Below are 17,532 nucleotides of genomic sequence, written 5' to 3'. Positions count from 1 at the left end.
AAAGAGTTTTTGTAATGTAATAGCCTGGCACATCTCAGGAATGTTTCACCTGTTACAGAGAGGAAAGTACCTCTGCATAAGATTAGACAGTCCATGGCACTTAGAAGACGTATATAATTACGTCGCTGTTGCTCTTCTGTCCATTACCGCATAAAACTGCTTAAACGATTTGATTGGCCCAACAGATCTTCACTGTAATCAGCTCCAAATGAAGCAACTCAACTTCAGGCACTGAAGAAAAAGACAAGTTAGAGATTTGCAATCACCTTTTAAAACAGCAAATTTATTTATCTTTAAAAAATAAAAAAATCAACTAAAAAGTATTACTATTTCATTGTCACTAATAGAAACAGTACGGAAGCACTGAGTCTTTGAGCAGTTTGACCGCTCTTCAAGTATGTTAAATCCGTTCATAGATTATTCATCTGCAGTGGAAATGCCACCAGGATAGCAAGATCCAGTTGGCAGGGTTGCAACTCCAAACACAATGTTTTTGATAGAAATATCTTGGTTGTGGCAGAGCCAGTGTTATTGACTTCATACATCCAAAAGAAACAAGTCAAGAACCCACAACTACAGTATTTAACCCAGTGATTCCAGAGCAATGTAGCTGATGTGCAAGCACCCCGTTCTTCAGTGTCGTGAGCAGGAAGAGGAAGCGTTGGTCACAGAAGCTGAATTTAAAAAGATAAATAGGGAAGGAAGTGCAGACCGAATAACCAGAATCACAAGAGCCAGAAGAGAGAGAATTTACGAAAAAGGAGACAAAGTGGGCAACACAATCTTCAGAACACTGTCAGCTCATTACGGTTAAAATAAAATAAAAATCCACCAATTAGCTGTATTAAAAATAGCAGTGACTTCAAAACAATACCACTTGAATCAGCTCAAATGTAATAAAACTCTGAATTACAATTTCTTCAGTGGAGAAACAATGCGACGTTTTCCACATGTAAACAAATTCACTCAGAAGAGAGAAAGTGTGCAGTTCTCTCGACCCCTCCTTCAGCCATGCTCCATTCACTCTTACAGTATGTGCTTGTGCCACAATTGCACCAATGATAGAAAGTCAATACCAAACATCCAGCCTCTTCTCTCTGGATCCCGTTACTCTTCTCAAAACACATTTCAGAAAGTGGTAAAGTGACAAAGCCTCCGATGCAATCCTCCTGAGTGTTTTGAGAAGCTGATGAAGAATTTGAAAAGGCAGGACTGCTGAGACTGAACTCCCTGTATGGGTCAATGTCCTCCCTTTACTCACCAGCCCCACACACTTTATCATGAAAATACGCGTCCTGGGTCGGTCATCTGGGGTGCAGAAGAAAGCGATGCAGACACTCCGACATGGCATCCCAGTGCCTCCAGAGGAAGGCCAGAAGGATAACAAGGAGCAGAGTAGAAAGCGTGCGGCTGCGTGTCTTCATTAGGGGGACAACACAGTTAGCCACTGTGGACACAAACACCAGAAGGACCGCCATAACAGCTAGCAGCACATTGATTAGTTTTCCGAGTAGAGTCCGTGCTGTGGCATTCTCCAAACCCTCCAACTGCACCGCCTGCTGCTGCTGCTGCTGCAGCTCCATCTTGGAGATACGTGTCTGACAAGCCTCTAGCGCCTCCTACAGGTCAGAGACAAAACACCAGTGAGGTGACTGATGAAGCAGATGAGTTGTGTTTCATTGTGGTGTAGCTCACCTGTATGTCTCTTGCCCTTTCATAGGACTGATAGGCAATCTTCTCCTCCATGCTGGCTAGTTCCTGTTTCAAGTTCAAAATTTCATTCTGGTGCAGTTCTGTCAAATCATTGAGCTGCTCCTCTAAACGTTCACACCTGAAAAACAGCAACATCAGCACAGTTCAGAAACAAACACATTCGTCCATCCAAACAGACCAGTGTGTGTGTGCGCCTACCTGTATCTTTCCTCTTGTAGCGCCTCCATGATCATGGTGTAGTCCCGCTGATAGTGGGCTTTCAAACTTTCAAAAGACTCCTCAAGTCGCCCTTGGTTGTCACGAAGCTCTTGAATCTCATGGAGTATGGCATCAAAGCCTGAGGCTTGGGCATGATCAAGGGTGTTGCCCCTGGAGCTCGGGGGGCCACCAGGGGCTCCAGGCATGCTATTCGCTCCGGCAGAGCCTGACGTAGCACTAGAACAGTCATCATCACTACCATACTTTGGGCTAGACTGCAATTGTCCCGTACCAAGGGTCCTAGATCCCCCAGGGCCAACGCCCTCGTCCCCCGGGGTTTCATCCAAAGAGTCTTTCAGGGCTGAAATGTTATCAGCACTGCCAAACTTGTTGCGTATCAGGGAAGCAATTTCTCTTGGTTTGGACACCACAGCTCCAGCAGCTGAATGGGTGGCTTGAGAGAAGCTAGAGAGGCCTCCCGTCACCTGTAATGAGTGAGATCACGTCAGTAAATGGTCCAAATCGATCAGCCACAAGATTAAAAACACTGACAAGTCAAATTAATAATATTGATCATATCATTAAAATAAAACCTTTACTGGGAAAGCTCTGCTCCTGCGATTCAGTTAATCACATACAACCAACTTAAACATGATAAAGACAATTTTTTTTCAACCACATTTCTTCCTCGAAGACGATAGTTCTCCACTATCCGTCCAGTTTTTAATAATGCGTTGGACTGTTCTTAACCCAGTTTTAGTAGTTTCTGCTTCAATCTCCTTAGATGTTCTCTCTGCTTGATGCATGTCAATGATGTGACGCTTCTCAAACAGACTAACATCTTTTCCACAACCACGTGTCTTTCAACAACATGAAATGAGAAACTACTCACTTCACCAGTTGGGGTTAAATAACTAACGAGGGCTGTTGCAGTATACCGGTATTGATGATAATTGTGGTATTAAAAAATGTATTTAAATATCGTATTAAAAATGTGCAAATGATAATTTTGTGTAAATCTTGGTTGGGGATTGGCCTTCAACCGACTGTACTTGGCCCGCGCCTTGTCCACTGTATACTTTTCTTTTTTCCCTCCGACAGCGTTCGTAATCCGTGCTCTCATTGAATATTGAACATTATTAGTATCAGTACATCTCTTGAATATTACTGAATATTATTGTGCACTTCCCCTCCTGACCAAAGAATATGATTACGATACATTGATGGTAGGGTGGCGCTATTGAGCTCCTGCCAGCTCAAATTCTGTGAGGTGAAGAACACCAGCAGTAAGTAAGAGGCAGTGATGGCCAATCGAGGCTTTGTTGACACCTTCACATGTGATTCAAAAAAAGGTTCATTGCTGAAACTTCAATAACACAGTGTGCCCTTAGCGCCCTTAAGACATTTAGTGGACAATAAAATGTAGTACATTTATTGCTTCATATTTGTGTGGGACTTGATTTGCCACATATTACAAATAAATCGTACACATATAACAGTTAAATAAAAAATAAATAACCATCTTCAACGGGAATCAAACCCTTGCTCCAAAACCACCACTTTCACGATGTACGAGACCCGCACACACTACTACCTTGTTGTTCTTCTTGATTAACATCAGCGCTACACCCAATGAACCTTTGCTAATTTATACACTTACATCAACTATATTCATTTGCTCTTAGTATCGGTTTAGTTGTGTTATAGAATATTCGTAATGAATTCAACACTGTCAAACCAAATCTCTCTTGACTCGGTCATTATTTGCTTCACACACGACCATACCAGGGACAGGATTTTGATACAGAATGAAGCAGTAAAGTGGTTCAGACGTCATAAAAGACATGATAAAAAATGGTTCATTACTTGAGGCGTCAATGACGCAGTGCTCAACTAGTGGACAATAATATGTAATGCAAGGTGTCTTTTATTGGTTTACACCTGGGACTTGATTTTCCTTGCACAATGCTGTTTGTCTGCTCTAAATGACTATGGGGTTTAAAGCTGATTATAAATAAAATACATGAATATAACATAAGAGTTTTCTATGGGAATGGAACTTGTGCCTCATTATTACAAAAATGTAGCGTTTCCAATGTACCACACACCCCACACTGCTTAGCCGATACATCATTAGCCTACTACACTCTATGAAACTTCATGTATTTAGACTAACATTTATGTTGCAGTGGTGTAATGGTTTGGTAGCGTCATAGAATCTTAAGTACTAAATGGAAAACCGTACAGCGACAGGGTGATGAAAATAGGACAGTATTATGCAAATGTATCTGCACAGTCGCAATAGACTAATGCATGGTTTCAAGTGGATAAAATAATAATAACAAATATTTATTGAATATCATGTCTTTCTCATTTGGCATGTCCCATTGTATACTCGAAACATTTAAATGGTGGCTACATTTATGAGATGCACTCTACAAATACAGACTGATGTCATTTTTCACCTGGAAACAGTTCACCAGTGGCATGATTTTTCAAAATGAATTTACGATAGTGTTTATTTTGCACATCCAGGCTTTATATACACCCATATTTAACTAAATGTACTGCATAATAAACATTTTAAGGCCCATGACCCTCCCCTCGGATTTAATTTTGCCCTCCACGGGAAGAATCTGGGCATCCCTGGTGTAAATGATCCAGTGCCACTTGAACATCTTCCAAAAGAGAGAAAACAACATACATACAGTTAAAGATGCATTATCTAGATTTTGCTGTTTTATTTACATTTTTATTATATCATGATAATATTGTTATTGTGATTTCATTTGTCCACGATCATCATGAAGTGAAAATCCGATATAGTACCAGCCCTACAACTAACTAGTTGGCAGCTGAAATCTGAATCTGAATCTAATATGAGGCTCATACCATTTGCTTTTTTTTTTTCTAGGCAACGTAATGAACCATTATATTAGAAGGAATATAGCTGAACATGAGCAACAGCAGAAGCAAACAGAACAAACGTACCTTGGCTCCGACATCTTTTAGGCCCTGGTGCATGTCTCGGAAAACATCTTTTGGCTGGCGGGGGATGCCGTTGTGCTCCACCTCACGAAGTTTCCGATGATAGTGCTCCAGCTTCCTCTGCAGTTGCTGGATAGTCTGAGCTGACTTTTGGTTCTTCTTCTCAAACACCTGTTTGATTCGTGCACTCTGCTGTTTGTCAGCGTTATTAGCAAGTTTCAGGTATTCGGCCACGTTGTCATCGCGCGCAGTTTGTTCTATCTTGATTTGTTCTGTGAGCTTGAGGATCTTCTGTTGTAGCTGGGCAATGGCCTGCTTCGTACGCTGGGGGTCTGGGGTACTGTCAACCACATCGTACCCGTCTGCACCATAGGGGAGGGCATTGGGTGACACAGCGGGGACTGAGCCATCGTAACGATCCAGCTGCGCAAAACAAAAGTGAACAAAGAGAAAAGCAAAAAGAAAATGAAGAAAATCTTTTAAAATATATCAGAACAAACTTGTCCTAGTAGCCTAATTTGCCTTATTGGTGACATGTCCCCAATCACAGTATTGAATAAGAAAAAAATCTGTTTACATTTTTATTGTGCTGGACTGGTGTCTGCATTTTTTTCTAGAGAACAATATTAAAACTGTGTCTTCCACTGAAGGGAATATTCCTGTAATTCTGCATAGATGAGCAGATAAGAAATCCTGTGATTCCAATTAAATAATAGCCTTTGCACAATAAATGGAAGTGACACTATAATCTTTAAATTAATTAATGTTTCCTAACTTCCAGGGGCGCACTAATTATTCATTTCAGTACTTTGTCAAAACCAAAAACACACGTCTGGGTTTTATTTCAAATTATGTAAAGCTGATTAAAGGACACTTTTTATATACAAGTATCCTGGTGGTGCATTCATATGCTGAAGTCAATGTCTGACAAAAGAAAGTCTTCATTCAGCTGTCACATGTTCTTAAGCCCTTAAAATATTACAAAACATGGCAGCATGTTTTAGGGTACGTCTGGCACTGATGGAATTATACAAAATGACTTGGTAAAATATATCTGTAAGTTCACATTAACAGTAGGCGTCGCCTGTAAATAACAAACACTTTAGACCCACACCGCATTGCTCCAGCTCCTGAGATACAGGTTCAGGGACAGGTTAATAGATGAAAAAATGCTGAAAAAGAGACCAGGTTATCTGAAGCAGTTATGATGACTGGCATGATGAACTTTGCATTTGTACCAAAGTCCAAAAAACTCTACTTGATGCCACAGACATCATCGAGCATCTGGGCTCATCCTGAGACAAGAAGACAAGCAGATATTCCATGATGGTAATGAACTGAAATGGCCTAATTCAAGCAGTCACTAGTGGAAACATGGAGGAGCATATGTTTGAGCCGACAAAATGATGTGAACTAAATGGAAAATACGAGGTTATATGATAATGTGCACAACACTTGACTGAGGGACACATGTAAAATGTTGAAAAAAATCTCCAACCCAACATCCTCCCTCAGTGTTTCCTCTGACGTTACTGATAATGGAATAAATGCCACTATTTTTACTTTAGTAACGGTAAAATGGAACATCAAAACATTATGGTCAGATCCAACCAAAGAAAAGTATAAATACAACAGATAATGTGTTGACACTAGCATCACAAGGATCCACTGCCTTCATCTAACATACAGATGTTAGAAGTAACTACAAATAAATAATAAAAAGAACTCCAGTAATTTAGTTGTTATATATATATAGATTTTTGTTTTTAGCCAGTCAGTTGTTCTACCTCATAAATGATGACATGTGATCCTGTTGTACCTTGATATCAGAATCTTAACTTTAAGTTGGAGCAGCACTGACAGATCCCTAGGAATATGTTTCCATTCTGTTACAGTGGTAAAACATCCAACACACTGAGTAACACAAACAATATATTGAAATAAACAGATTCACTTACTTGCATTGATGTTTTATTTTTGATATTTATTTGCCTGAATTCCGAGTAAACAACAGAGACACATTTACTGTTCTTAGGAGGATTTTTCTTACTGGCTGAATCTACAGACTCATGGCTATAAATGCAGCAGCATTTTGCCCACATGTAATGGGTCAAAAGATAACACAGGAGTATATGGAGGGTGCAATGTTTCAAACCTGTTTATGACACCTACTGATAAACTTCATTCCAGCTTCCAGTGAGGAGCAGGAGAAGCAAATGTCGATTTGTGATTCCAGAGCTTCTTCTGTCATATAGTGGTCATCAGGTCCCATAGCTTCACTTGAATCTTTTACCAGATTAGTATGAACATTCAAAATACAACAAAAATCCTCACACATGTTTCAGTTTGTTTAGCCCTGCAAGCCTTAGCTGACCTGGAGTACACTCACAGACAGCAAAAACTAAATTTAGAAAGGCTTAAAGCACACAGTGACCAACCACTCAGAGGTAATCTCTGACCTTCCACTGCTAACAGCTCATCTTCCCATTCACTGCTTCATCCACACACATCTAAACCATTAATGGCCTTTTAACACGTTTGCCAAACTCACTTGGTTTTCACATTTGTGTGCACATATTAGTGCATGAGTCACTTTTATTTTCAAAAACCCTAACCTATTATTTTTACAGCTTAATGGGGCCACTGTGGCTCAGCGGGTTGTTCGCGAAGCGAAGGGTTTTAGCGCTTCGATCCCCAGAATGTGCCACATGTCAAAGTGTCCCTGAGCAAGACACTGAACCCCCAGTTGCTCCCAGTGCAACTGCCACTGTGTGTGTGTGTGTGTGTGTGTGTGTGTGTGTGTGTGTGTGTGTGTGTGTGTGTGTGTGCTTGTGTGAGCAAATGGGTGGATGTGTGTGTGACTGTAAAAGCGCTTTCAGTACCAGTAGCACTATATAAAAGCAAGACCATTTACCAAATGCCAGACAAGTACAACAGCCTTTTCCCCCTCACGGGTGCACAGCAGCTTGTTAGTATTACAACTTGGATCTAAAAGTCCAGGGATTTAATTCTGGAAAGTAATGCCATATTTTTTTTATGCGAGTTGTACACTATATGTTTTAGGACAGACTGTATTAAAAAGAAAACACTACGATTACTACGCATTGTGATATTGCATTAGCCATTAGCAGATCTTGATCCAAGGTAACACCTGTGAAAAGACAGTAGTTTACTTCTCACACTGGAGCACCTCAGAGGACTGACACACTCACCTTATCAGGCTCTTCAGTGGAGTGATAACCAGAGGTTAGCAGCATGTCAACTAGGGCTGGGCTGCTGGGCGTATCCGTGGTTGAGGAGGAGCGCGGGCGTCCGGACTGCAGCAGGGCTTCATGGGTGCTGCGCCGGTGGATCTGCGGGCTACCTTTCTGGGGAGGGTCCCCAGTTCCCCCCGCCTTGCTGCGGCGGCTCTGCAGGCTGGTGCCTCGCTTCATCATTGGTGGAGCACCTCGTATCTGTTGCAGAACGCGGCTCAGAGCTGCGGGAGGGGCGGAAGTGGCAGGGTTGTCAGAATCCAAAGGGGGGGCCGAGGAGGCAGGAGCGTCCCCTACTTCTGACCCTACATCAGTGGGTTCGGAGGCAGGGGCGCCTGTGGAGGACAAGGCGGAGTCATGCGGGGAAACGGAGGAGCGTCGGCGCTGTGGCTGGAAGAACTGCTTCAGGCCATGGCCCAACGCTCCCATGTTCTCCAGGGCATTATGGGTGATTTTGGACAGGCCGTGCTCTGACTCCGACGCCCTCCTGCCGAGCTCCGGCTCCGCTCGGCCTCCTGCGTCCGGCTCCTCCGGACTCTGCTCACTACTACCCTGATCCATCAGAGACCTCCAGTTTCACAGCGAGGTCCTGCTTGGGGGTGCAGAAGGCTAGCTATGCCCCGTCAACACACCCCCCCCCCCACCCTGAGAGGCCGGTTGAAAGCAGAGGGGATGGCGCTCAGTTGGGCCTTTTGAGTGGGCATGGATCTGTGGCTTGGCTCAAAGTCATGCTTGTCTACCACAAAAAGGAAAATAAAATGCATTATGACATGCAGCAGTGGATGACAAACTTAATAAGCTGAAGAATATAAAACAATATTAAGCAAAATAAAACAGGTTGGCACAGACATGACCACTTTTTCTGCAGGTCTGCAAGTCTTTGTTAATTTTGTCCAAACATATTTTTTGTTTTTATATTTACTCTCCTGAATGAAAACCTTACAGGTATCCAATTTAATTTAACAGCATGCAGAATGTCTGACAGCGTCAACCTGGTAATGTAAAAAACACAAAGTCTACAAAATGAACAGTTTCTGAAATGTCCAACTTTGTCATTTGGTTCGTCTGTTTGTTAAATAGTTAACACAGTTTATTCCTGCAAATAAAGTAATTAAATTATGGCATTTCAGAAAATATTCATTGTAAAAAGTAATCAACAACATAACTGAGAGTGCTTAAATGATGACAACAAAGAAACCACAGAGTGTAAAAGAATGCAAATTAAATGTTAAAGGGACAGCGACTAATTCTCAGCCGAGTCAGGTGCTCCATGATCCACAGCGGCTTCCCGTTTGCATCTCAACAAGCGCTAAACCTTGTCATTTAAAAGGACGTCCCATATCTTTGGCTCTCGGGTGGCAGCTTATACTGCATACAAAACGTTTGATTTATCAACACGTGATGAAATGGAGAAAGAAACAAAGAGAGGAGATGAGATGAGACAGTGTGTTGAATAGAGCTTACCATCAGCCCAGCTTCTCCTCTTCTGACTCACAACTCAGGATTGGCTAAATGAAATAAAAACAAACACAAATAAAATTCAAGGTACTAGGAATATGAAAGAAAAAGACAGGTAAACACAAACCTTCCACTCATTAGAGACTGGTAATGATGACTATATAAAGGACGTCCAGATGAAACAGCTTAAGAGCTTCAAACATGCTGACACAGAGAAACTGTCAACGGACTAATGGACCTTTGCTTAAAATCTGAAGAGCCAGCAGTAAGTTTATATTGACAAGCCGTGTTATATTAGAAAGGCGACTATTGTACGATGCAGTGTGGATGATGTTTACACAAAATGACTTGGATATATAAACATGACATGATTAGATCTAGCCTCACTGCAAGAAACCAAACTAGAAAGCATGAACCCAACTGAGTGTATGGGACGTCACTGCACAGCTCATCTCTATCACATACAAACGGGGGCGGGGATGTCAGTCTGAGAAAAATCCCTCGTGTCTTGCTTTGCTTCAAGGCCAAAGGGCCAACAAATGTGCCCGCTATTCCTGAATGCGAATGTAGGACCAGTGTAGGACCTTCAGCTTCAAGCTTCGTGCAGTATCTCTGGTCTTTTGTCTCAAAAACCCTGAAACCTGGAGTCACAGATGTGCTATAAAGTAATGAAAGTGGTCACTGCAAACGAATGAATCGCTCATTTCTATCTGTTCAGGCAAAGCGACTACACACACACATACACATGGACAGATATGCTATCACCCCCCGTACCCCTCAACGGCTTCGCCACTTTTACCGCGGGTGTGACAAGAGGGTGCCGTGATGCGCTGTAGGTGGCAGTAGGAACGGATGGCCACTTGCTTGCACAGTATGGGGTTGCTCTTTCTCCTCCCCTCTCCTCATGTCATTCTGCATTTCTTTTTTTCCCTGTAATTTCCCAAGTTTGTGGGACAAATAAAGGTTCTCTGATTCTGATTGTGATATCGGTTTGTCACACAGTCCAAATCTTACTGCTGCACTGCTACATGCTTAAATCATCAACGCAAATGCTGGTTGTTCTTGGTGGTGAGACATACAAACAGCAATGAACACAAAAAGTTTGATTTGTTTAGATACCATGCGGTCTAGCGTTAGAAGTTAGAGGTCCTTTGCTTTTCATCAAGATTTCAAGATTAATCAATCAATTCAACCAATATCCTATAACATTCAGCAGTAAGTTTCTAATATGGTCCTCTGCCCTATTCTGTTCAAATGACACTTCAAAATGTGCTTCCTGACATGTCACCCATTTCATCATGGTTGTGAGCTTTCTTTTTCTCTCAGAGTTGTGCAGTGACACCATCCTGAATGTGCACATAAAACTTCCTTTTCCTCCATAATTTTTAAGTGAAACAGGCAGAAAAAAGCCCCCCATCCTGAATAACAGTATTATTACAGGACCTCTATATTTGGAAAAGCATGATGGGTAATTTACTGAGTAATTTCTATTTTGCGCTACAAATTACCAAAGGCACCACAGACATGACACAGAACTAAGATCACAGACACACTCCGACATTGCTACACAAGACTAGAGGTCCCCAGGTAATTGTAGTCCCGTGCGAATATGGTTTTAGTCGTAACCCACACAGGCTGTTTTACACAACACAGCGTGCTACAAGCTCCACCGAACCCTGAAGAAAAACAGTCAAGGATTGAAGTGATGGCTCTGACCATGTTGTGCATGGATTATGTTGCAGACAAATAGGAAAATGATCACATGAGTCAGCACAGACACAAAGTATCATTTAACAAGCCAGCGCAGCAACCTAGCACCGATATCCCTATGAAGTGCTCCATTAGTGATTCTCAGTGACTCATTACGTGCTGGTCCTGCTGTCAGGTCTGCACCGTCCGTCCGATAAGAAGGCATTAAAGCGTAGGCGGCAGCGAATACAATAAGTATCCATAATCAGTTGTTGTTGAGCAACACGCTTAAAGGTGGTTTCACTTTTAAATAGTCATGGTTCCTTCGCTGCTGTTGCTCACTGCTCAAAGCAACTGAGAATTTTAATTGATCATTTTTGTAAGAGCGCCACTGTAAGTATAAATAGACTGCGTGCTTTCTCTTAATACAGTAAACCACAACGGTATCTATGCTCCTGATAGATCTGTAGGCTTTTGTGGCTGCTGCTTCACAGCGCCCATCTTAGTGACTCATTCGTTAAAGCGCCATTACCTCATATTACCATCTAGAATCACTGATTGCTGCCTTCTATAGCCTAGACATCTGATTAAACCGTGACCTTCGTCTATGGATGCCTCTGATCTGGAATGACAAACAGCACTCTTCGACCACATCATCGTTCTGAATCACTGATCAAGTGAGTCATGTAGCAGGAAGCTTTTTAAGCTTGAAACTCGAGTCAAGACAAACCGACATTCAAATGCACACAGATGTGGAACTATATCCTACTTCTACGGAGAAAACACAATGGCATCTGATTCCTCCAGGCTGAGGGCAAAGTGTTCTCTCTGAAGTGGGTCAGCCAACGTTTGCCTATCGCTCTCTGCGCGTGCAGCGCTCCAAGGTCACACCGTCTACACAGAGCGCTGTGCCCGTCTAAAAGCATTTCACTTGCGTTAAACATTTCTGCAAAATGTCAGCAACTCCAAATTTTATCTCTAAGTGCTGTGTCTTCTGGGGTCATTTATACAGCGTGGATTTTTTCAGAGTTCCTCCATCTGGACATACCGCTCAGTGACTGGTTTCACATTTCATTTACATGAGCTTAATTACTGAAACCAGAGTATAGAAGCGTCTCCTTTCATTGATTTTTTTTTTTTTTTTTACCAGGAACTGCGATTAAAACCACACCATATCCATCTCAAAAAGACATTAAATATAAGAATACAAAGAAAATGCAATGTAATGGGTATAAGACACACAAAAAGTGTCAGAACTTGTTATTCTTCCTATTCTTAATTTAAGAAAGAAAAATGTATTTAAAAACAAGAACTCTGATCAGGGTTCTTCTTATAGTAAATAAAAACACTTTATGTCACTGAAATATGCAAATCTAATGTTTTTATAAGCAAATATAGCATATAGTTTAACAGTAGGAATATTGCTTCCTTACAAAAACTGTCTTATCAATAAAACAGCAGATAATCGTACCTTCAGATGTGGTCATCAGCAGTAGATCTGTGTGTCTCTTAACACAGATAAAGGCTTAATAATCCGAGCAAATTTCCAGCACTGCTTCGTGTGGGCTGTTTGTTTCCCAAATTTAATCTGGTGGATTCGCTGTCAAACTTTAGTCAGCTGTTTCCGTGGACATTTAGAAAAATTACATGCTGCAAAGGAAAAACAAAAGAAAAGTGGCATGAGTGCGGTAGTGCACGAACATATTCTACATTATGATGCAGTGCAACCCCATGACAATTTAAAAAAATAGTCATAGCTCACAGCGATGTGTGCAGACAACGTAAAAAGACAATCAATGCTGACTTCATCAAGTGCATATTCAGTTTAGTTCAATTTTATTAAAATAACATCAATAACAAGCAGCAAGACTTGCATACTTATTATATACTCACTTGCCAATTCATTAGGTACGCCAATGAAAACAAATGCCTTCTAATATAACAGTCCCGCATTAAATATTAGCTTCATGAAGGTTATGGTGCTGGTGTTTATTTAAAATAGCTGAGACAACTGAATTGTATTGTGTTGCACAGACACATGTTTCTATTATTTTGACAACCCCATTTCAGTCAGTGGCTATGCTCAAAAACAGCAACACTTCAGTGTTAATTTCATCCATTTTAACAGCATCATAAACTAAGTCCTATAAAATGATCATACAGTTGAATTACCACCTTATTTACACTGTTTTGTCATAAACTGAACGTTATAGCAGTCGTAAAGCAAAGATTTAGTGAGGGACTGCTATATTAAAATGCATTTGTTATCACCAGTATACATAATGAACTGGCAAAAGAGATTATATAGATACATAAATACCTTTAATTCAATATACTGGACTACGCTTTTCCAAGAAACTGAATGTATGTTTACAGTCTGATATCATTAGGTTAAAAGGTCAAGTTCATCTGAGTTAAGTACCATCACAAACTACATATATTCATTTATTTATTGCTATTTTAAACTTATATGAGTAAATAAAGCTACCAACTCCGCAGATGATACAGCCCATTATACAATGTGACATTTAAGGACCAATGAGCATGTCCCAAACAAAAACAAACCTGCCCTTTTCCCCCAGGGAGGTTCATAAAAGTACATGGCTACACATACTAACTAGATGGCAGAATGAAAACTGGTTTCGTTTAGTACAGGCCTCCGAGGCCGTTTAGCTTAATTAACTGTGCAATGTTAATTAATAGCGCCGAAAAGCCCCCCGGGGATTATCTGCAGGACACGAGCCAGTTGCCTATCTCATGGAGGCAAAACTGAGATTTAAAAAACAAACAAAAAAACAAAACTTAATGTGGCTACGAAACCACAACATAAACCGGTAAACACAGCAATGCAGTGTGTGCGTGCACATGTAAACATCTGTCCAGTCATCGCGCATTTCGATGAGGTCATCGCCACTCCTTCAGTAAGAAACATCCAGTGGCGAAACAATGAACTTTCGTTTGACAGGATTACTTCACGAAACAAAAGCTTTCATTGCAACACACACACACACACACACACACACACACACACACACACACACACACACACACACACACACACACACACACACACTCCATTAGAGCGCTCTCCATCAGTGCACTGGCCTGGTTGGTTGGTTAATTACATGCAGCTCCTCGGTATGTTACAGGTCCAGTCGGTGTCATTACATGTAATATTAACTGGAGCAATGTCCGTCCAGAACACTTAAAAATAAACTGCTGTAATAAATTTCACTATCAAAACCGATAACAAGCAAAGTTTGAGTAAGTTATTATGTTACTACAAATAGTCTGAGCCCAACGGTTTAACGTCAGCTAGAGATAAGCAGAGGATGAAATTAGCATCTCGCTAGCTAACAGCCGTAGGCCTAGGTTCAAAAATACTCACAACTGTGTAACATATTTGCTGAAAACATCAATGTAGTCTATTGTTTTATTGTAGGGTGCTACTAACCGCTTTGGTAGAAAGAGACAAAAAGTGCATTTGCCCCTGTTTTAATAGCTTGTCTGCTCCTGTAGCTGCTAGCGGTAGAGGCTAACGTGGTGCAGCGGAGGGCGTTCATTTCATTAGACAGCGTACACCGGTGCTGCTGTGCGGGGCGAGGTCGTAGCATTAGAGGCTGTGTGCCGGATACTTAGCACAACAGTATAATAATAGCTTTATTATTCCAGGCATTGCTGTGTAATCCTACTACCAGCCCCAAAGTGACGTGAGCTCAGGAAAAGCACACACACACCTTTCTAACTCTGAAGTCATGTTATCTCTGTTCCTGCCTGTTGAGAAGGTTTCCCCTGTGACAAGCTAGATTTTATTTTACAGACGTTGTATGCTGCAAGGCGGGGGATGGAGGATAGCTTTCATATTTATTACCAGAAGAAATCGCCTCTCATCATCACTACCTTCATGTGCTTTTACGTTCAGCTCCCTGGCCCACCTCAGCATCACTGATTTGAATGGGTAAATCAGATGGTGGCCAACATGTAATATGAGACAGTGGCAATGACAAGCCTTGCAGTGCAATGCAGCAAATCCAGCCACTTGTACATAAACCACACAGCCATAGATGTTTAAGTCTACAGGTACAGTTCAGTGATACAAATATTATTTTTCACTGCTGCTGACCAACACAACACACACTGTAACGTCAGCTGTTATTCCCAAATAACAAGCATATAATTCCTGGAAAATCAAGTGACAATGTTTTGTCATCAACAACTGTGCACTGATGTGAAATGCAACCAAAAAAAACTGCACATTATTCCTGCAGAAAGCATCAGAATCACAGACAGGCACCGACAGAAAAACGGGCCACACAGGTGTGAAAGCTCCAGTTTAGATCGGAGGTATCAGGTGGCCATCTGTCACATACTCCCACCAGGCAGCCTTAATCACACCTTGGACTCTTGTATTTCATGGTGGCGTATTTATTGCTCACACGTACCATGAGCTAGTCCCTCTCTTATTAAAGAAAAGGATCAACAACAACCTTAAGGTGGTTCAGTTTCGGCCAAATGTAACGGTAGTTTTAATAGTTTTCCTGTGAGATCGTTAAATATGTCATTAAATCAGGCCTGGGTGTTGTCCCCGAAGTTACACCTGACTTCTTACAACTTGAGGATTAATTCGCCTTTCGTAATCGCCCACATGTAAATATACTTGACATCGCCCGTCCCGAGTATCCCGGGTGGCAAATCGGGCGCTTGCTGGCCGTCCGGACACTCAGGATGTCGGTTAGCCGGCTGGCTAGGCTTCCTGGCTAAGCACCGCCTCAGCCGCGGTTAGCTCCAGGCCAACGGGGCAGCTCGGCGGGCGGCAGCGACGACACGGTAACCGGCGTCAGTCCACCTGAGCTCCGGGCAGGTGGGACAGCGGCGCACTGAGACACATTTCATTCACAGAGCCGTCGGTAAAACGCATGTTTTGCCGGTTTGAACTTACGTGGGCGCTGAGAGGATTGTGTTGATGACCGTTCATCTCTCCCGATGGTGGACACTCCCACGGTGACGTCAAATAGCGTGCTCGACGTCAGAGCAGAGAGTCGTCCGCCCGGTCCTCGCAGGTGATCCGGTGGGTGGGCAGGTTTATCTGTGCGCGACTGCACCGTGTCGACCTGCGGGAGGAGACCGCCTTAGATGTTTATTTACTGCATCTGCCCCAATCATTAAACCATAAAAGTATGCTTTGAATGTGGAGGCTTTAAAAGGTGTTACAGTCTACGCCAGGGATGAATAATAAAGTAAAGTACAGACACTTTCTGACTTTTCCCATTTATTTTAATGCCAAGTAGAAGAAGTAAATCATGAGAATGTTTGCATTTAATAAATTAAAAAATTTAAGAAAAATATCTGGCCTACACACTCACTTTCCAAAAACATTAGGTAGCTAGTGGGAGTCAATTTGAATTGTTAGGGATAATATGCCATCTAATATGTCATGTAGTTTTAAGGGGGGAAATGATATACACACACTTGCATGTTCATTATGTACACTGATGAAAATCAATGCACTGTAATATAGCAGTCCTAAACTAATTGTTCGCTTCATGACTGTTATAATGTATATTTTATGTTGAAATAACATAAGAAAGTTGGCAATTCACTTCAGTTCCAGCTGTTTATTTAATGAATAGCAGAAAAATGGATAGTGGTGTGGGGGTGAACATGTGATTTTTTTCAATGCAAAAATAGTCATGAGATTAAATGGTATAATCACTAATGCATCAGTTTTCTTTCAAATCCTCCTAATACAAACTTTACATTGGGATAAAAAAAGAGCTCATAAACAACAAATAAAGAGATAATTGGTTGGTTTAAAACATGTGTTTTCCTCCCAGGTTGCAAGTTTTTTTTTTTTTTTTGGTAATGGAAAAAAGCAAAGAGGATGCATGGCACTGCAGACAGACTGAGGTCAATGCTGATCACATGGAGCTGGGTTTGTAAGGGGAGTGGTTGAAGGATCAGGAAATACAGACATGGCAGCCTGCTGAGGAAGGTTATATTCTATGAGAGGGTGTGGATTCTACACAGCAGGTCTATGAATAATGGTTTCACTGATTGCTGAGGTTTTGGCAGGTGTAAGGAGTGCTTTGTATTTGAGGAGGATATTTGGGAGGGTGATACAACACAGGGAAGTAGTAAGACTGAGGATACATGTTGAGCCTCTGGTTATTGTTTGGGACCCTTTGCTTGGTTTTGATCCTTTGGACATGGTGGGTTTTGTGGCTGTGGCTGT

The 17,532-nt window shown here is 41.7% G+C and overlaps 1 protein-coding gene across 4 annotated transcripts; it reads right to left on the bottom strand.

The window, feature by feature from the left end:
- Window positions 1–262: 262 nt before the first annotated feature.
- Window positions 263–16,372, bottom strand: tmcc1b (transmembrane and coiled-coil domain family 1b). 4 transcript variants are annotated; one of them, XM_047583325.1, is made up of 8 exons: window positions 16,240–16,372; window positions 12,772–12,950; window positions 9,618–9,661; window positions 8,112–8,889; window positions 4,903–5,322; window positions 1,912–2,396; window positions 1,696–1,831; window positions 263–1,619 (listed from the first exon to the last, which is right to left on the bottom strand). In XM_047583325.1, the coding sequence occupies exons 4-8, from the start codon at window positions 8,712–8,714 to the stop codon at window positions 1,305–1,307; spliced, it is 1,959 nt and encodes a 652-aa protein (XP_047439281.1). In that variant the 5' UTR covers window positions 8,715–8,889; window positions 9,618–9,661; window positions 12,772–12,950; window positions 16,240–16,372; the 3' UTR covers window positions 263–1,304. The 4 variants fall into 4 exon arrangements, with proteins under 4 accessions (XP_047439281.1, XP_047439278.1, XP_047439283.1 ...); XM_047583322.1 differs by lacking the exon at window positions 16,240–16,372 and adding an exon at window positions 14,755–15,065; XM_047583327.1 differs by lacking the exon at window positions 16,240–16,372 and adding an exon at window positions 14,755–14,867 and having other exon boundaries at window positions 8,112–8,377.
- Window positions 16,373–17,532: the final 1,160 nt, after the last annotated feature.

The sequence above is a fragment of the Mugil cephalus genome, chromosome 4 (assembly GCF_022458985.1).
Source record: "Mugil cephalus isolate CIBA_MC_2020 chromosome 4, CIBA_Mcephalus_1.1, whole genome shotgun sequence".
NCBI classification, from domain to species: domain Eukaryota; kingdom Metazoa; phylum Chordata; class Actinopteri; order Mugiliformes; family Mugilidae; genus Mugil; species Mugil cephalus.
The sequence above is the reverse complement of the archived record's forward strand: the minus strand, read 5'-3'. Positions and strand labels throughout refer to the sequence as shown.

Excerpts from the sequence above, each read along its gene's own strand:
- tmcc1b (XM_047583325.1), bottom strand. The coding sequence starts at position 8,714 with ATGGATCAGGGTAGTAGTGAGCAGAGTCCGGAGGAGCCGGACGCAGGA. Across the intron at positions 5,323-8,111 it reads CCACTGAAGAGCCTGATAAG|CTGGATCGTTACGATGGCTC; the intron begins GTGAGTGTGTCA and ends TGTTTTGCGCAG. Across the intron at positions 2,397-4,902 it reads TAAAAGATGTCGGAGCCAAG|GTGACGGGAGGCCTCTCTAG; the intron begins GTACGTTTGTTC and ends CACTCATTACAG.